Consider the following 18,643-nt stretch of genomic DNA (forward strand, 5'->3'; position numbering starts at 1 on the left):
AGTCATTTGTGGCATAAGGGCAAGCTGTCTCAGCCCCTCACTGAACTATCGGGAAGAAACAGCGAGCCCTTCCCCTCTGGGAAAAGAATCCTAATAATAATTTCTAGAGAATTTGCATGTCTCTTTACAGCTCGCAAAATATTCTTAGTCGGCCCCACTTCTTCTCCTACCACACACCTTTGAGCAGTGTTTTTTACTGAAGCCATAGAAAAGGAGTTCAGCTAGGTGGGGTCTGAGGTTATCTAGTTTGGTGTTTTTATTTTACCCATTTTTTTTTAAGAGTAAAATTTTTGTCAAAGCGAACTCATGGTATTCTAACTTACAAAAATGACCATGCGGAATTTCTATTGTAGGATGAGAGTCAGGGAGGAATACAGCTCACTGTGAATTCTCGGTTCTAGACTCTATGTCCTGTTCTGAGTTCCACAAAAAACAAACAAACATCATTCCTGGTGACTACCTATTTTCCTCCCCCATCTTCAAAGAGAAACAGACAAAAATCACCCCCCATCCATAGTTCACCAAACCCACGCGGATGTTTATCCCAAATGGTGGGGCCTTTAGAACTTGAAGTAAATGATCTCTGGGTCACAAACAGCTGGGTGTTCTGCTCTTTCCAGCTGCTGATGGTTCTAAAGTGTTTGGTGTTTAGATGCCAAGAGGAACCTTCTTCATCTCAGAAAGGCAGATCCCCGAGTCACACCCCGTCAGTCACAGACCGGCTAGGCAATTGGTTCAGTGATTTTGCAGCCCCATTGCTGTCTCTGAAAATGTTAGTGTAAGGCTCTCTCTAACTGTACAGCCTACAAGGAAGCTGTGCAGGAGACAAAATGCTGTGAATAACGAAACGCCATCTAACTGTACTAGCATGTGGATAAACAGTATGTTTTGTGCTATGTGAATTTTCATATAAAAATCATTTTAAAAATTTATGATGGCTCTTGGTTTCCTACAGAATCCGGTTCAAAGTTCCCTGCTATCTAAGAGATGGCCCCTGCAGTCTTCTCTAGCCATCTGTCTTGCTCTCTCCCATTCAGTTTTTGCGTCTAATCTAACACTCAAGCCGTTTCCATCTATATATATGGAATACATATATCATACACACATATGTATGATGTGTACAAATATACATGCATACACATATCAGTGTTTAAGAGATGCAGGGCTTCCAAAGCCACTCCCTTCTCATCAACTCTATAAAGTGGATACGGTTTTCAAGCCCATTTTACACTTGGGGAAATGGAGACCCATAAAAGCTCATTGCCTATCTTGAGGCCATAAAATAGTAAGCAACCAGAACAGGACTAAGAGCTTGGTTTTCTAGTCTTGAATCTCAGCTACTCCTTGACAGGAGTAGCTTGAATGGCCTGTGAGAGACATGTTTCTCAAAAATTCCTTCTCTTTCCATACCTGCCTCAAATATCATCTCTCTTGAATGTCTCATTGGTGTTCTCAAAAAATACTGTGATTTCTTTCTTCATATCTCAGGCTTGGTGGCATCCTAAAAACATACCACACATACACCTTGGGTGTTCTGAGAGTGACATCCTGCTGATAAGGAATGATGTGTGTGTTGTGTATGTATGTGTGTGCATATGCGTCTATATGTGTATATGTATGTATGTGTGTACATGTATATGTATGTGTGTATGTATGTGTATATGTGTGAGTGTATATGTGTGTATGTATGAGTGTGTATATTTGTGCATGTGCGTGTATGTGTGTTTGTATGTGTATGTATGTGTGTGTCATTTATGCCATGGCATGCATGTGAAGAGTAGAGAATTACTTGTGTGAGTCACCATGTGAGTTTCAAGGATCAAACCAGGGTCACATGCTTGGTGGCAAACACTTTACCACTGAATCGTTTCCAGTCCTGACTCTGTTTTACAGTATATTTCATGTTGTAGGCAGCAGCTGGCTTGTGACTGTAAGCTAGTGCCTGGGGACAAAGCAGGTTTGTTTTATCCTGATACCCATGGGCACTCGTTATGCGTTGATGAATAAACGGGTGGGCAGGTGGTTGGATACATTTCTCTCACTCTTTCCCTTTCTTCCCATAAATCCCAAAACATCACTTTCCCTCAGAAATTCTGGCGTGGTTCCTTCAGGGTCTTGCCACAGGCATGTTTTCCATGTTTCCCGTTCAGCATGAAGCTCATTTGGATTTGCTTTTAGTGTTTTATATGAAAAATAAACACCGCCTTTGTTGTCCAAACTGTAACCACAGCATATAAGAGAAGATAAGGAATTGTGATTTAAAATATGATTTTCCCCAGTTTTCAGCCTTGAAATGTCTCCCTTGAAGAATATGGCAATGCTCTGTGAGAGTTATCAGGTAAGAAATAAAAGGAAGTGAATTAAAGTTTGCAGCAAAGGGAGAATAATGCAAACAAGAAAGAAGTGATCAGCGTGTAAGGGATATGAGGATGACCGATGGAATGGTGGGGGAAACTGTATGGGTGGATGGATGTAAGAGTCGGTGGTGGATGGAGTACGGCTAGGTTGGGGCACATATACGAAGACGGTGGATGGATGTGTGAGTCCTAAAAGGACTTAAGGAACTGGTAGACGGATCAGTAGATGTTTGAGACCATGAACGAAGCGTGTTGGTGAGTGGGTGAAAGGTTAGAGGTGCCGTGCTGGGCGGGAGGCTGACAGAGTAGAGTCAGATGTGGCTGGCCATCACTAGGTTTCCCTGAGCAGAGATCCACTGAGATTTTTGGACTTCTTTCAGAGGGAAAGAGGAATGAACACGCCCACAATTTCCCCACTTTTCAATCCCCACCCTGGCCTGGAAGGCACCATTCTCCCAACAGGATCTCCCTCTTGTCTGAGCTCCTCCCTAGGAAATGTCCAGCTTCCGGGGAAACCGGACAGTCATTCCACAGCCAGGTTCCCAGAAGTTTAGAGGCAAAGGAGAGGCCTGAGTCTGAACTCGGAGGGGTGAGGTCACGGGACTCAGTCATTCTCCTGTTCCCAGGCAATGCTCCCCAACGCAGGAGGGCTGGCCAGAGAAGGAAACCTGTGGAGTGGTCTGGGGGGGATGGGTCATGGGCAAACGGGGGCGGTAGCAATTTTCAGCTGCCAGGGAGAGCAGGGCAGGAGTTCAGAGCAGCAGCGAAAGCAGGCTGGTGTGTCTTTAAACCTCCGTTGGCTGCTTAGTCACAGCCCCCTTGCTTTGGGTGTGTCTTTGAGCGCTCCCTCCCTCTTAGGTCACTCTTTCAAAGCCTGGAATAAAAACCGCAGCCAACTTCCGAGGCGGCCTCATTGCCCAGCGGCCCCCAGCCTGTGACAGGTTCCATCCATTTTCCTTGCCCCCCCGCTCCCCGCGACCCTCTTTAAGAGACGACTAGATTCCCTCGGTTCCATCCCGCACACCATGGACAAGTGTTGGTGGCACGCAGCTTGGGGACTCTGCCTCTTGCAGCTGAGCCTGGCACAGCAGCAAATCGGTGAGTGGCTCCTAGCCTGGGCAACCAGGATGCGAACGCAAAGTGTCCCGGGACTCCAGCAGGATGTCCCTGGGTTGAATAGCCCGGGTAGGGAATACAGTAAAGTGAGCTCAGCAAAGCAAAGCTCGGTTTGCGGTTACGCTGTTGGACAGTTTGTTATTGGGAAGCGCCGCTTTGGTGAAAGGAAAAAGAGAAAGGGAGAAGAAAGTTGGCTGGGCAGGTTGCCCGCCGCAGAATTTGGGCGAGGTCGCTGGCTCTTGTCGGAGCACATGGCGCAAAAGTAACTGTACTTTTGGATGCACGCAGCCGGTGTCCGGACTAACAGGCTCCGGTGCCCAGGGGCTCCCCCGAGCAGGGCTGGGCTTGCCGTGGGTGTCAGTGCAGAGGCAGGGACTGGGGCAGAGCTGGAGGGGAAAACTGTAGGGTAGTCCTCAAGGTGGCAGGGAGTGGCAAGTCAGAGGGTTGGCAATGATCTTTTCAGAAAGGAACCCCTGGAAGCTAAAGAGAGTGAGTTCCGGGCTTAGACAGGTTTTATCTTTTTTTTGGGGGGGGGGGGCTCTTTCAGTCTGCTTTGGTCACCAACTGCTTTAACTTGTGGGAGCTTGAACCGGTTCTGTGTTGACGCTCTGAATGCCCAAGATGTTCCAGCCTGGGCCAAGGAGGGCACATAAGAGAAGCAATGATTAGACCAGCTGTCCAGTACATGCAGCCCCTGGTTCTGCCAGTGCCGGCAAAGTTAAAGGGCAACACAGTTCCTATTCGCTGCCTGGCAGCTTCAGAGCAAGAAGGGACCTGTATCAGGGTAACACACAAGCGTTAATGCAGAGACCATGATAAGCCATCTAAATGAGGTTGGTGGCTTTGGTGGCTGTGGAGGGGAGGAGTTAGGGTCAGGTATTCAATATGGCTCAATTCCAAACATTCCCTTCCTTTGTCTATATGTGAACAGATAATTCTACGAATGCTTTGTTTAACACCAGTACAGTTAATTTTTCTTTTAAGAAATGCCGGCTGGGTCATGAAGGCAGTTCAGCCTACAGTGAGCTCCTCTCAGCAAGAATTTATTAAAACTACTCGAGTGTGGGGGTGCTCAACCTGGGTATTTTGACATGCTAGGTGGAGACCATAAATTTTGAATTTTGATGCAGAAGTAATACAAGTAGTGTTAAGAATAGCCGCAGGACTCTATTGGTTCCCTTTACTACTGTGCCAAGCTCTATGTTAGATAGTTCACATTTCAAATATGCTATCACATTTTATCCTCAGGGTGATTTGGTGAGAAGTGTTAATCTCTCTCTCTCTCTCTCTCTCTCTCTCTCTCTCTCTCTCTCTCTCTCTCTCTCTTTTTAACAGTAGGGAACAGAGGCTCAGAGAGGTGACTACTTCTGGTATTCACACAGCAAGGGGTGGAGTGGTGCCGGGTGTGAACTCGGGTTCATTAACCTCCAGAGCTTAGACTCTCAGGGGATAGCTGAATACATGTGCTGGACAAAAACAAAAAGGCATCAGGCAAAGAGTCGGTCTGGCCAGCAGATGTTACAGCAGAGGCTTCCAGAAGGAACCAGAGCTCCAATGGAGCCCCTAGAAGGCAGAAACATTCAGGACGGGTTGGGGAAGGGCAGAGAGAGCCCTGGATCTGGCCTCTCGGAAAAGGAGAAAGGTTGGACACCCACACCTTTTTGCTGTGGCTGTATTTTCTTAGCCTATCTCCTGGCTGCTCTCAAAAGCCTACTCCCAGGTCCTTGGTCCCTCTGACCCCTGGGGAGTCAGGTCCTAGAGATCAGCAGGCTCCCTTCTGCCTTGGGGTTTTCGCCTTCCTGTTGTATACATTTTGTGGCACCAGGAGAAGCAGGGCCACCGAGGGCCATAGTAATGACTGCCTAAGACTGGCTTTCATGCCTTTGTGAAATTGTTGGAAAGGAACCGAGACTGGAAAATGAGATCTGACTTAGAGGATGTGGGTCTGGGTAGGCAGAGGGAAGGAAAAAGGGCAGGGCGGAGAAAAGAGGCACCATCGTACCCCCCCCCCCAATTCTAGGAGTGACTGGTTTTGGAAGATGGGGAAGCTTTGAGACTGGGCAAAGTTTTGTGGGGCAGGGGCGCAGTGAGAGGAGAAACTGCCCAGAGTTGTGTCAGAAGTCAAAAAGTAGAAGAGTGTCCCCAGATAAACCAAGCAGCCCCAGGCACCCTGTGCTGTGCGTTGGGGGCTCTGGTTAGAAGGCAGAGGGAAGGAGTCTCCATAGGCACATGTGGCCTTTCCTCCACACCCAGAGAACATTGCTAGGAAATTTTCCTTCCATTGTTGGGAAAGAGGAGTGCATTTGAGCGTCTTGGGGCTGACCCGAGCCTTCTGGATCCCGCTTTCCGTTGGCAGTTAGAGCCCTGGTGGAGTCTTCCCATGTGAAGAAGTACGGAAGTGAGCTCCATCCCCACTGAAGTTAGACTTGGTTCATTCATTCAGTTATTCCCCTGCCCTCACAGGACACCCACTTCCTTCCAACGCAGGGATGAGCTGTCGGAGACTCAGGCAGCTGAGGGGAAAAGTTTCTATTTCTGCCAACTTCCCCCTACACAGGAGGGGACGCTGGACCACATGAAATTCTTGGTCTATGACAGATCTCCTTAAATTCATTCCAGAAAAATTTCCTGATTCACTGACCAAGACTCAGAGATGGGAACTTCAAAGATCATTTAGGGGGAAAAAAGCCCTTCTTTTTCCTAAGAGGAAGCAGACTATGGGAGATAGGGATTGGTGATTTCCCCCACCCACTCTGTTAGGGCGTGAGGACAACCCTAAAACTCTCCAGTCTCTGGAGAACTGTGGGGGTCCCACCATCTCCCCTGAAGAGCTGAGGGGAAGGGCGTGGCCAAAGGGGGTGTGGCATGATAATGTTTTAGCACCTTCATTACAGCCTCCCTCACACTCACACAGTTTTGTATTTTATGGCTCAATATACCCAGTTTGAGTTTAAGAATAATGAACACTAATTTCCCTAAGGGAAATTGATGCTCAAGAGGGATCCATCTTGTTTTAGGGCTTCTAATGCTTCCAGAACATCACTGAAAAGTTAGGAGTGCCCCATTTTAAAATCCTGGCAAGTTACTATTGCCACTCAACATCTGGAGTTCTTAAGAAGTCCCACCCACTGCTCAGATTCAGGTGGAGTTTAGTGGTAGGTTTTCTTACCTAGCCTTGCAATAGTCATACACATTAGTGCTTTCCTAACACCATTGTCTTGATAAAGAAATAGAGACTCAGAACTAATGGGTCTCACCCAAGAACATAGGGGTAGAGTTGGAGTACCCCATCATCTAACATCACCCCCTCACCACCTTTGGAGGATTCCGGAAATAGTGTGTTGTCTCTCACTGTTCCAGTCCTCTGTAGTCAGCAAAGTGATCATGAATGGCTTCTCTTGCCACCCTCTAGCAGACGGTAGGCTCTTGACTGCTCTGCCTCGCCCTCCTCTGTCCCTGTCTCCGGGCTCAGCCACAGCTGTCAGGCACGCCAACCTTGTTATTTATTGCTGGAATAAGTCAGTTCCTTTATCGGAGTCCGGTTGCCCCTTTAGACATGCTCTCATTTGTAGGTTTGGCAAAAAGGGAGAGGTTGCTCCTTGCCCAAGAGACAAGTCAGGGCAACACCCTTTGCCTGCAAATTAAGAAAAGCCCACAAACACTCACTCTCATGTTTCCCTCACAGGCATTTTGGAAGCAATGACCCATAGAGAGCCGCTTTTATGGACTCTTTGGACGGTTATACAGACCCCATTTGAGGGGAAGTCTTGAAATCCCAGGCAGTGGGTGGACGTAGCTTTCTAGAGAAGTCACGGATCTTGAATCAAAAATCCACTGAGAACCTCCAGGGGACATGTGGCCACTCAAGTGGGTAGACTCTGCCCCACTAGTAAACAGGCAGTGGGGGAGGAGAGATGGTTTCCCCACCAGTCTGTCCTGGGGCTGGGGACAAGGTATGAGGTTCATCAGTACCTCCATTTTAGCAACCCCACCCAGAGCGTGAGAGGGAAATCATCTTGTGAAAGAGCGAGCTGGAGCAGGTGGCAGCTACTTCCTGGCCCCGTGGAGTTTTCAAAGGGGATCTTCTCTACTTCAGAGAGAAATTCTTGGGGTTTGCACAACAAGAAGCTGATGACTCAATTTTTTTTGTACCTTTGCTTAAATGAGGACACACAAGCATTTTTTTTTTTAAAAAAAGAAGGTCCTTAAAATTGAGCCCACTTTTCACTCTCTTAGTGGGTAGAAATTTCTCTCCAAGTACTCCTGGGGCTAGTGCGAAACTCAGTGACAGAGTATTTGTCTAGCGGGCATAAAGTCCCGAACTTGATCTTCAGAACTAAAAACAAAAACAAAAACCAACCAACCAAACAAAACCCATACTAGCTCCAAACTAGTCAGCAAGGGTTTGGGGAGCCAGGGCCGTTAGGCAGGAATGGGAAGACTGCCTCTGCCATTGGCCTTCTGCAGCTCCATACACTGCCCTGGTATCAAGGATTATATCTCAACCATTTTTGAGTCCCAAGACCTCAGTGCTGGCCCACAAAGAGGACCAGAAATGTTGAACTGAAATAAGGTATCAAACAGTGAAAAGTTCTCATGTATAGAGGCTGCCTGACACCCCGGAAGTGCAAGTGTCTTTGTGTGTACATGCCAGTGTGCTGACGGCTTTGCTATTAACCTGCGCAGGGTGAGGAGAAGGCTTGGCTGGCCAACAGCTTACAGTAGGACTCCTATGTCCTCTTCCCAAGCAGAGAGCCCGCCCGTCTGTGGTTTTGGTGGCTGCTGGCCCTGGGGCCAGTACTGTAAGGAGCAGGTTAGGGAATGGCTGGGTGAGAAGCGAGCTGGGTGCTGACACCAAACCCACTCTTAAACATCAAAATGAAACACTGCCCAGGAATGGCTGGCTTTGTGAGTTGCTGGTCTGAGACTTGAGTCCTTGGGAAAGAGGTCCACACAACCTCTGACCCACACTTGCTTCTGGCAGGTGGCAGCAGGAGGGAGAGAGGCAGAAACACCTCCCAGAAGATTCTGGTATCTTCTATGACCTGCTATCCAAACTGACACTACTATACTCCCAAAGTGGCTAATCTGCAGGAAGTCTGGCAGCTAACAGGACAATCCACCAGCTTCCTTTGCATGGAGCTTGCCCAGTATGAAGTTGCTCACAGCTGGGGCAGGTCCTACCTTCCCTGGGATCACTTTCCCTGAAATGTTCAGAGACAAACACGGGGATGAGGGGATGATAGTGTGGGGGCCAGACTCACAGAGCCAGAAACTCCATATGGTTGGGGTGCACCAGCTGCCTGGGTGTGCCCTCCTGGGGGCAAGTGTCCCTCCTTTCTGCAAGTGTGGGCAGACAGATTCTAAGTGGGTGGGGATGGCTTGAGTCACCCAGGAGGAGATTTACAAAACTCAGGTTTCAAGAATCTTCCTCAAGTCTTCAGCTTTTGAAAGTAAAGGTTAATTGCAAAACCCCAGGGAGGAGGCATCAGTCATCGGAGCAGTGATTTTTGAGCATCTGTGCCTTTGACAACGGCTGGAAGTTCATGCGTGTTGAGAGCCCCTGCCCCTGCTGGTTGTAGGTTTACCAATGTTAATAATTGTAATAAGCAGAACTGAAGTCCTCTTTGTTTTCTGTACACTAACTTGTTTAAATTATACACCAATATCACAAAAATAGTTCTTTTATTATCCCTTTTCACGCGAGGTAACTTGGCACAGAATTTAAGGAAGCGGGCCAAGGCCACATGGTTGTAAAGTGTTGGGGGCTGAGATTCAAACCCAGGTCCTGTGAGTGCAGATGCCCATGGAGTCCAGAAGAGAGTGTCAGGTGCCCTGGGTCTGGAGTTACAGCCAACAGTGAGGCCGCATAGGATGCTTGGAACTGAACTCTGGTCCTCTAAAAGAGCAGAAGGTGCTCTTACCCTCTGAGCTATCTCTCTAGCCCCTTGGCTTTCATTTTAATACGTCAGAGAGAGGGCTGGGCTTGCCAAAAGCGGGAGGGAAAAGATAACCTGATCATCCTCGGAGTGGCTCACTTATTCTGATACCTGAAGGGGAGTCTAGTCCCTTTCTGGTGGTGAGGTGCTGGCGAGGTGTAGACTCGGTGAGGTAAATTAATGGACGGTGAGAGAGGATTGGTTCATAGTCTCTTCATTACTTCTCCCCTGGGTGAAGGTGGACTTTGCTGACTGATATTTTTCCATAATCTAAGACTGTGGCTATGGATACAGAAAACTGAAGTGAGGACCAAATGAGTAGAAACAGCACACTTAATTCTTTGCTTAAGGGACTCTGCACCCAGGGTGGGGAGGAAGGTCACCGAGGAATGATTCTGCCAGGAATTAGGTTGTACACATTTAGGGCTCGGAGTAGTTAGCTCATAGGAGCCCTCCTTCCCAGCTCTGTGGTAAACCAAGTGACCTGGGATCAGTTTGGTGAAGCAGGTGACCATTGCTCAGGGAATAAGATCCTTTGCCCTGGGGCCCTCCGGCTGAGAAACAAGTCACCCAGGATGAGAAGTCACTTTGGGCACAAGTGACTTAGTCTGTAGGAAGGGCTGTAGGCCTCTGGCCCCATGACAGGAACTCATTCAGGATTCCCCATCTGTTTTAATGTCCTGTATCTCTTTACTTTCAATCAAGCAGGTCTGCAGTACCTCTCAAAAGCACCTACCCCCAAGCCATGACCTAGGTGGCACTGTTCCTTACTTCATTTTTAAAAAGGACAATAGTGATACCTTTTTGCAAGTGTTCATTTCCCTAACTAATACGCAAGGGAGAAGAGTGGGTACATGCAGCTGGCGCTTGTCCTTGGCCTTGACAGTCATTTCACTACAATCCTGACCCCATCTCTGTAGGTTCCAAAAGAAAAAAAACATAGTATGTCAGGCACAGATGTTTGCACCCTGTCGGGAAAGCTAAGGCCAACAGAGATGAGTTCCAACTTGAAGCCTAGAGAGGACTATTTGCATCATTGTCATTTGTGTAGCTACCAGAGAGTCGTGGGGTCTCTCCAGCAGCCAAGGGAGGGCATGGACTCAGGGCAGTCCAAAGAGTACAGGTCATGCATGCATGGGTGAGGTTGGAGAGGAAATCTGCCAACGGTTTGTCTTTGCACTGGATCTCTGTGATGGGGCTACTCCTTCTCATGACTCCCGAGAAGTCAGGCTCCTCCATTTAGCCACTCCTAAGTGCGCTCGCTTCCTCTGCTGTCCGCAAGTTGAACCTCCTGATCATTCATTAAAAATCCACTTAGGATGATGGTTCAGTCAGTAGAACGCTTGCCTGGAAAACACAAGGCTCTAAGCCTAGTCCTCAGCTTTCTCGTGAAAAGCCAGGAGTGGCAGTGTACACTTACAGTTCCCAATGCCGGGAAGACAGGATCTCTGGGGGTCTCGGGTGGTCAACCAAGTCTATTCGACAACTCCAGGCCAGTGGGAGAGCCTCTCTCCAAAAAGCAGGGTGAAGCACTTCTAAGAAACAATATGAGGCTGTCTTCCCGTTTCCATGTGCACATGCACTGAACACACAGAAACATGCACATATATTACGTGGGTGTGTAATATGCATAAAATAATAAGACTTAATTTAAAAAGAAGCAAAAGGAATGCTCTTTAACTGTGGCTGCATATCTTCAAAGCTCCTGATGGAAAACTCATGCCTCATGAACATGTCTGCAGATACTGCAGCTCCCCACTATGACATATTTCCCCAACTACAGTAAGCTCTCATTAAATATTTAGACAGTTAACTCAATAAAATTCCCAGAGTTAATCTGGAAGAAATCACCATCAATAACTATTTGAGATCCTTTTGGTAAGTTCTGGTTATCTTATTTCAACTTTGCCTTTTCTTTTCGGCCCATAGGACCCCTACCCCCACCATCCTACCCAAACCCCACGCCTCCCAGGGTGTCTTGCAGCAAATCTCAAACTCCTTGAAGTTTCTTTTCTGGGCAGCTTCTTCATCTTAAGTGGACCTTTCTTAAGGTTTAATGTGTTGGGCAAGGCCAGGAGGATAAAAAACCCATTAGGTTTTGTCTAGTAGAGTAGGCCTCTTGGTTTCCTTTAGGTCTGGCTACATCTGTGACTCGGTCCTTACCTTACAATCTGACCTTGTATATAGTGAACCCCCAGCACTGAAACCCTGTTCTCAGTAACACTCTGAGTAGAGATGTGGGCTTTTTGGTCCCTGTGTTGAAAAATGTGTGGTGGGGTAGAGAGAATGAGTACTGTTTCTTCCCACTGATGGGTTCCAGATCAAGGAGCTTCTCTGTGTAACCAGACATTTGTTGCTGGAGTTTGTCTTGGGAGGAGGTGGTGGTGTTGGAGACCTCATGGCTGAGAAACAAGAGAGATTTGAGATTTTGGTTCTCTCACTCTCTCTATCTCTCTCTCTCTCTCTCTCTCTCTCTCTCTCTCTCTCTCTCTCTCTCTCTCTCTCCCAAGTTGAACTCGAGGGAAACAAAAACACTACTATAATACTAAGCTCGTACAGTCCTGAAAAGTGGTGCCCAGTGTAGATTAAATGTCAGAAGTGAATTATTAATCCATGCCAGAAAAAAGCACAATGACCCAGCTGCACTTCATAAACACCAGCAGGCAACAGTAACTCCTAGGGACAAGGTGCTTCCCTCCTTGTGCGCCACCAAATTCTCCCTCCTCTTGGAAATGGGCAGGTGCAGTGGTCCAGGACAGAGAAGTTAGCAGTGCCTCCAAGGCTCACGGCTTCCACTGAAGAAAACCAGCCCTGGGACCGTGGGCAGGATGGAAACACTCCTTGCTTCAAGTGATGATTCAAACAATATTGTCCCAAAGGGCCTGGAAATCCAACTTCCGAAGAGAAGAAACAACTATGTCCTTTGCTCTCAGAGCTTCGTAAGCATTCTGGGTTTCTCAGCCTCCCTCGAGGAGACTTTGCAGCATGTCACTGCAAAATGATCCATGAACTCAGTAAAACACGCACTATAATACAGGCACATATTGGCTGAAACGGTGGCTCAGAGGTTAAGAGCAGTGGCTGCTCTTCCAGAGGACCCAGGTTCTTTTCTCAGTACCACATGCTAGCTCACAACTGTCAGTAAGTAGTTCTAGCTCCAAGGGCTCTGAGGGTACCAAGCTCAGGTATGGTACATAGACATACATTCAGGCAAATCACCCATACACATAAACTGAAATGATGATAATAACATATATGCACACCTTATACATATTATACATGTATATAAAATACAAACTTAAGTAAGGCACTGTACAACACAGTTCACTGTTTCTACCAAGAGATTCCTAGATCTTTGTTAATTTTTTCTTCTTATCAATCCAGAGAAATTATCGCTCAGTGGGGGGAAAAAAAGAAATCACAAATACTGTGTTATGGCAGAGGTTTTCAAAGTGGCTCAGAGGTTGAATACCCAGTCTGCTTTCAGTCTTCTACTGGTCACTGAAGATTTTCAGTCTGGCTGCCCCTTTCTGCTTGTCCCCAGCTCATACCCATCTGGAACGCACCAACCACTGGTTGAAATGAAATCCCAGATAAATTCATGCCTCATGTCACATTCGTGCCCTTAGCTGTTGACCATGGCTCTGCCGTCTGTACTTCCAACCAGTCACACAGACTTTGTGTTACTCTAGGAGGAGTGGGAACCCACGTGCAGACAGCAGACAGCCCTTCGCCTCGGTCACAGAACGACTGTGGGCATGGTCCTTCCTTTATCATTGTTTCTGTTTCCTCGGCTATAAAAAACCGAGGTGACAGACCACACTTCATTCTAGTGAGCTGTGTAATTGACAACTGGAAAGAAGGGTGGCATCAGTCACAGGTTGGTTTCTGTTCGTGTGACATTTATTACTGATCATAGAGGCTGCCTGGGGTTCTGTGTTTAAAAGCATAATCTGTACACAAAGAATGCTGTGATCTGTTAGTGATGTCTGCGGTGGACAGAGAGGATTGGCTCCCCCTTGTCACATCAGTGTCACTATGCTAGAGCACCAGGCTTCTCTAGTTTATGTTTGTGAAAGTCGTGTATGATCTCCTGCGTGTTTCGCCGGCCTTGAGCCTAGATAAGGAGCCACACTGGTGATCCCGCCCCCTTCCAGAACAGTATAAAAATAGTCTTTTACCCCAGAGGACAGGTTCAGTGACTTGTGCCTTCTCTTTTGATTCATGTTCATTCTGTTTTCCCATCACCCCATGTCAAGCTAGATGCTTGGAGCCAGGAATCTCCTGTTTGAACCAAGGCCAGACTTCCTGGCAAAGGGCCCTTCCTTCACATCACCTCCATCTGCAAACTGAGAAGACAAAAAAAAGCGATGCCTCACCCATGAGGGTGATAGGAGAAATAACTGGCTAATGGGAGGAGAGCCTTTGAAGATGAAAGGGTTGTACGTGATGTTAATTACAACTTTTATCAGCCCCGGAGTCTCTGCATTCTCAGCTGCCACCGGGCACTCCTCTGTGTGTCCCGAATGTAAAAGCAGCAGCAGCATTCCAGACTGCCCCAGCGCATGGCATCCGAGTCATGAAAGCTGAATTCTAGGCTCGGCCTAGCCAACCCTCTCTGGCCACTCAAATTTCCCACTACTCATCCCCAAGGGAAAAAGTAGACTCCCTACCTGGGCAGGTAAGATAAGATAGAACCGAGGTATCAACAAAAGGCTCCGTGGAGAGTCTATTAGAAATAGCCCCTAGGTAAGATTAGGACGCTCTGCTCTAATTCCCAACCTGTGAAAGCCTAATTGTGTGACCTTGGGCTATGGGCTTTATCTGTCCAATACTGTGTGAGCCACCTAGGATAATAATTCCTCTGCCTCCCCTTGACCTCTGCACCTTCCCTTGCTGCTGTGAAAGTAGGTTTGTTTTTGGTGTTTTTCCTCCCTGGTCAGGCTGAAGCACGTGAACACAACTACAGGGTGCTATTATTACCTGGGCTAACTTTCGCCTTTATCTCTGTCTCCTGTTGCTGGTTGACCCCAGCTGTTGAAACCATATTCTTCGGAATGCTCACCAATCTTCTCAGAGCTTGCACTTCTTCTTATCTAAGAGGGCTCCGTATTGGCTCAGGCTTCCTAATTCTGCCGTTTCCTGAGGCATGAGAATGAATCTCGGCTGGCAGAGGACTGTGGTGTGGGGCTCGATGCTTTTGATGAGGTAACTCAATCACAGCACTGGAGACAGGAGAGAGAGGTGTTGTCTGATTTTCTAGTACTGAGAGTCAACTTGAAAGGTGCAAGCTGAACCGGGTCCCCACAGAAGCACCAACATATGGCTTAGAAGATGGAGAAATGCAGAAAGAGAAGGAAGATGCTAACAGAGAAGTTACTGTGGCCTAGACACCGCAAGCCAAAGATGCTACCATCTTAGAAGGAAGTTCTGGAAAGTATATAGGCCCCTTGTCTTTGATATCTAAAGGAAGGAAACCTCAAGGATTCAAGTGACTTTCCCAAGGTCACACAATCAGCTAGTTAAACACAGGCTTTCCGACTCCTAGGCAAATCTTTGTACATTTCTCCTCTTTGAAATAATAGAAGAGTTTATTAAACACTGTATAACTGCTCTCATACAGAATACCTGGACTATAAACAGGGAGGAAGTACATTAGTGGCACGATAGGGAATGGTGGAGGTGACTATACTCTTTGGGGACTATTGCTGTGTTAGAGCTGTTCACTTTCTTGCTTCTCTTATTTGGTGTGTTTTGGATCTTTTCTCACTTATGGGGCAACTGAAACAAAAGACCCAGAGCAACCTAGCCTGACCTTTGGGATTCTGAGAAAAGTTGATGGTCATATGCTCCATGGGTTGTGTCAACAAGATGTGTGAAACTATAGTATCTGCTAGACAGTGAGGAAGTGACTTGAGATGCCAAGCAGTCTCGCCAGTACTTCCTGAAAGCAACTGTGCCTGAGAGACAGACACTAAACAAAGATGAGCCCTTATTTAATTACGTGTGTCCTGTGTTATGGAAGAGACACCCACAATCTAGGCATATACAAAGGGGATCCCATCTGTTCTGAGCCTCTTGAGCCCATAAGTAACCAGCATTAACTGTGTTTTCAGAATTAACTGTGTTTGCAGCATTCCTTGTTTTTTGGGGTCCCCTTTTGTTGGATTTCTCAGAACCCCACTAGCTCTGTGTGAAAAACATGATCTGATTAGTGTGGTCAAAGTTCCCTGTAGTGATATGAGCTAAACCAAGCCTCCTTTGGCGGCCTCCCTTTTGGGTTGTATAAAAGTTCTCCAGATACAGATGCTTCTTGGTAATCATATCTGTATATGCAATACACATATCTCTGCAATAGCCCATGGCAGAAGGGAATCAGGGGAATCTAAGAAGTGACTTGAACTTTTAGAAGCATGTGTCAGAGTGGCAAAGGAAGGCAAATTCTGAAGAAACAGAAGGTTAAAAAAAACTTACCAAATGGTATAGGCATCACCTGCTCCAACTGGCCTATTGTCGGCCACCGTATCTAATCCAAGAAAGAAAAGCAGAGAGCATCTGCCCCATCGTGATGACAGCATTCTCCTTACCCTCTCTTCCTCAGATGCATCTCCTTTGGCAGGTGAGATAGGGATGTGTCACCACTATCACAACTCACCAGAAGCTACACCCCATCGAGGCAGCAAAGCACATGCTTGTTATCCACCGCCTGTATCTGGATCCATACTTGTCAGGCATCCAGGCAGGCATCTCTGTGAATAACTCCCCCCAGAGTAAGAAACATGGGAGCAGGTGACCTCAGGAGCGCGGTGATATTGCCAAGACTCTTGGCACTCTTTTCCTAACTGTGCACCGCTCTTCTTGTTGTCTTCTGACAGCCGTTGGTCTTCCTCATGCTGCCCAAATGACACCCACAGCTCCAAGCATAAGAACTATGCCAGTGTTCATCAACAGAAGGGATGCTTTAGTCACAAACACCTCTCTTTTAAAATGGAGAAACACCTTTCCCAGAGGGCTTTGGAGGACTCCTCTTTTCTTTCATTGGACCAATGGGATCACATGACGGGCAAGGAAACTCAGGCCACAGTGATTGACTTAAGCCCAATCATGATCCATCCATTAGAGATGGGAATCTGGTCCTTCCCTCTCCAGCACAAGTTCTAGATTTCTGTGCAGATTTGAATTCAGTTAGATCTATATTGCCATTGCAGCAATGTCTGTTATGATGTGTAAGGCCCCAGAGAGTATCTACCAATCTGGTAGACATATGATTTGAGACTCAATATAAGATGAAGCCAGAGACACAAAGCTAACTTCTTATTTTGCTGAGCCACACCCTCCAGATTTTTTTCCTGAAAAGCTGCACCTCATAGTGAGGCTTTGTGGGAGATTCATCACAATTTGAGGTCTATGTTTTTTCTCAATCCCAGTAGCTTCAAATGTATCCTTTCTTCTCTTCCATAAAAGGAGACACCATTGAGGAATAATATTAAACTTGTTATAACTGATAAGCAGTAGCTCCTGGGCTCATCTTTTGCATGATTGAGCACCTTATTACTAGAAACTTACAACTTACAACCCATCTCTGCGCTGCTGGAGCTGCCCCACACGAGGATCACTTCTCTGCAGTGATCCATTAAAAGAGAATTACCCTGACCTTGGATGCGCATCTATTCCTGTAAGCTCAGAGATGATGACTCCCAAGGGAGATGGCAGGCTTCCCCTTCCTATTACATTTTTCCACTGGAGTGTTTTAATGTGCGTGAAGTGTTTTCAGCTCCATTATCTTGTCCAGCATTCACATTAACTTCGTGGTTAGCATTATTATACTTTTTTCCCTAACCGTAGTAAAGTTTTAATGATTTTTCCTAAATTCACTACAAGGTCAGAGCTAATTGGTGCACTCTAAGGATTAGAATCCTAGATTATACCACCAGAACTCGTGTCTGTGTCTCCATTCTGCATGATTTAGCTTTAGAGAGAGGCCTTCAGGATTTAAAATTTTTGTTGACTGTCTCATATGTGCATATAATGATTTTGAGTCATTTTTACCTTCCCCGCCCCCCCCCCGTTCCCTCCTCTCATTCCTATTTTGTCTTCTGTTGAAGTCTTTCTTCTTCCTACTGAGTTCCCCTGCTGCTCTCAAGTCTGTTTTTGTATGTGACTTGTGGAATTTAGTTATAGTCACTCACGTGAGCATGGTTGGGAGATTATTTACTGGGACAGCAGCAACTTGTGAGTGGCTACACCACAGAAGAAAGTAACTCCGTCTCCCAGCAACCACGGACTGCTGATAGTTCCTTAGGGAGGGGCAGGGCCGCGTTATCATCTGCTCTATCCGTGATGAAATGCTGGCAGGCCCGGTCTTGTGCAACTAACCAGACACATGAGCTAACGAGAGTTACAGTCACATGGTGTCCAGGGCATCATTTTGCAGCACATATCCTCATCCCCCGCACCCCCAAGCTCTTACATTCTTTTCTTGTTGTGGTGAGTTTCCATTCCTTTTTGACCAAGTAAATAAAGTTCAAAGATTTATGAACCTATCCAAGGACATTTAACGATGGACATCGCAGATGTGATTGTTTTGTACAAAGGAAAGAGACCGGGTTTTGCTCTATCTAGTGATGAAGGAAATGGGTTCTCTTAAGCCAGCACGACTTATGCTTTATTTTGAGGTGAATTTCCTGACTGTGCACCTTGCAGCTTGGTTAATTAGTTCCCAGTGCATCCTTTTGTTCCCAGATGAGACTACATTCAGTAGGAGCTGGCAGAGCCAAGGCTTGCAGCTAGAACGAGCTCTTGGATCCCACCACACCTTGTGTTTCTCTCATGACTCATTGAGCTTGGGGTTGACTTATCCAAGGTCTGGCTTCTCCACTGGGCCATAGCTTCTACTGGGATTGTGACGGCATGTGACCTGTTTATTTGTCCTGACCCCAGTAACACAGCTCCCAGCATACAGAATCATTAGAAGAATCCCTGTTGAGTGAATGAGATTTTGAATTCCCTTCTCTGAACGCTTGTGATTTACTTTAGTCTTAGAGAGGTTTGGGTGAGATTATGGTTAGACATGGTGAGTTTAGGCTAAGTTTGAAGTTCAGTTTTTGAAAAATTCATTTCTCTCTTTATGATCTCTCTTGCTACGAGTCTACCACCATATCTGTCAGTCATATAATTAATAGCATCTTTTAAAACTGTTTCCACATTCTCTCTCTCTCTCTCTCTCTCTCT

The 18,643-nt window shown here is 46.7% G+C and overlaps 1 protein-coding gene across 7 annotated transcripts in view; it reads left to right on the forward strand.

The window, feature by feature from the left end:
- Positions 1 to 3,117: 3,117 nt before the first annotated feature.
- Positions 3,118 to 18,643, forward strand: part of Cd44 (CD44 molecule (Indian blood group)) — an 83,978-nt gene continuing 68,452 nt past the window's right edge. For 2 of the 7 annotated variants that reach the window (XM_005364087.3, XM_013352760.2), the window contains exon 1: positions 3,118 to 3,455. In XM_005364087.3, the coding sequence (XP_005364144.1) occupies positions 3,383 to 3,455 (73 nt within the window). In that variant the 5' untranslated portion in view covers positions 3,118 to 3,382. The remainder of the gene's footprint in view (positions 3,456 to 18,643) is intronic. The other 5 variants (XM_005364088.3, XM_005364089.3, XM_005364090.3 and 2 more) reach the window with 5 other exon arrangements.

Source organism: Microtus ochrogaster (genome assembly GCF_000317375.1).
Source record: "Microtus ochrogaster isolate Prairie Vole_2 chromosome 14 unlocalized genomic scaffold, MicOch1.0 chr14_random_1, whole genome shotgun sequence".
Classification (NCBI taxonomy): domain Eukaryota; kingdom Metazoa; phylum Chordata; class Mammalia; order Rodentia; family Cricetidae; genus Microtus; species Microtus ochrogaster.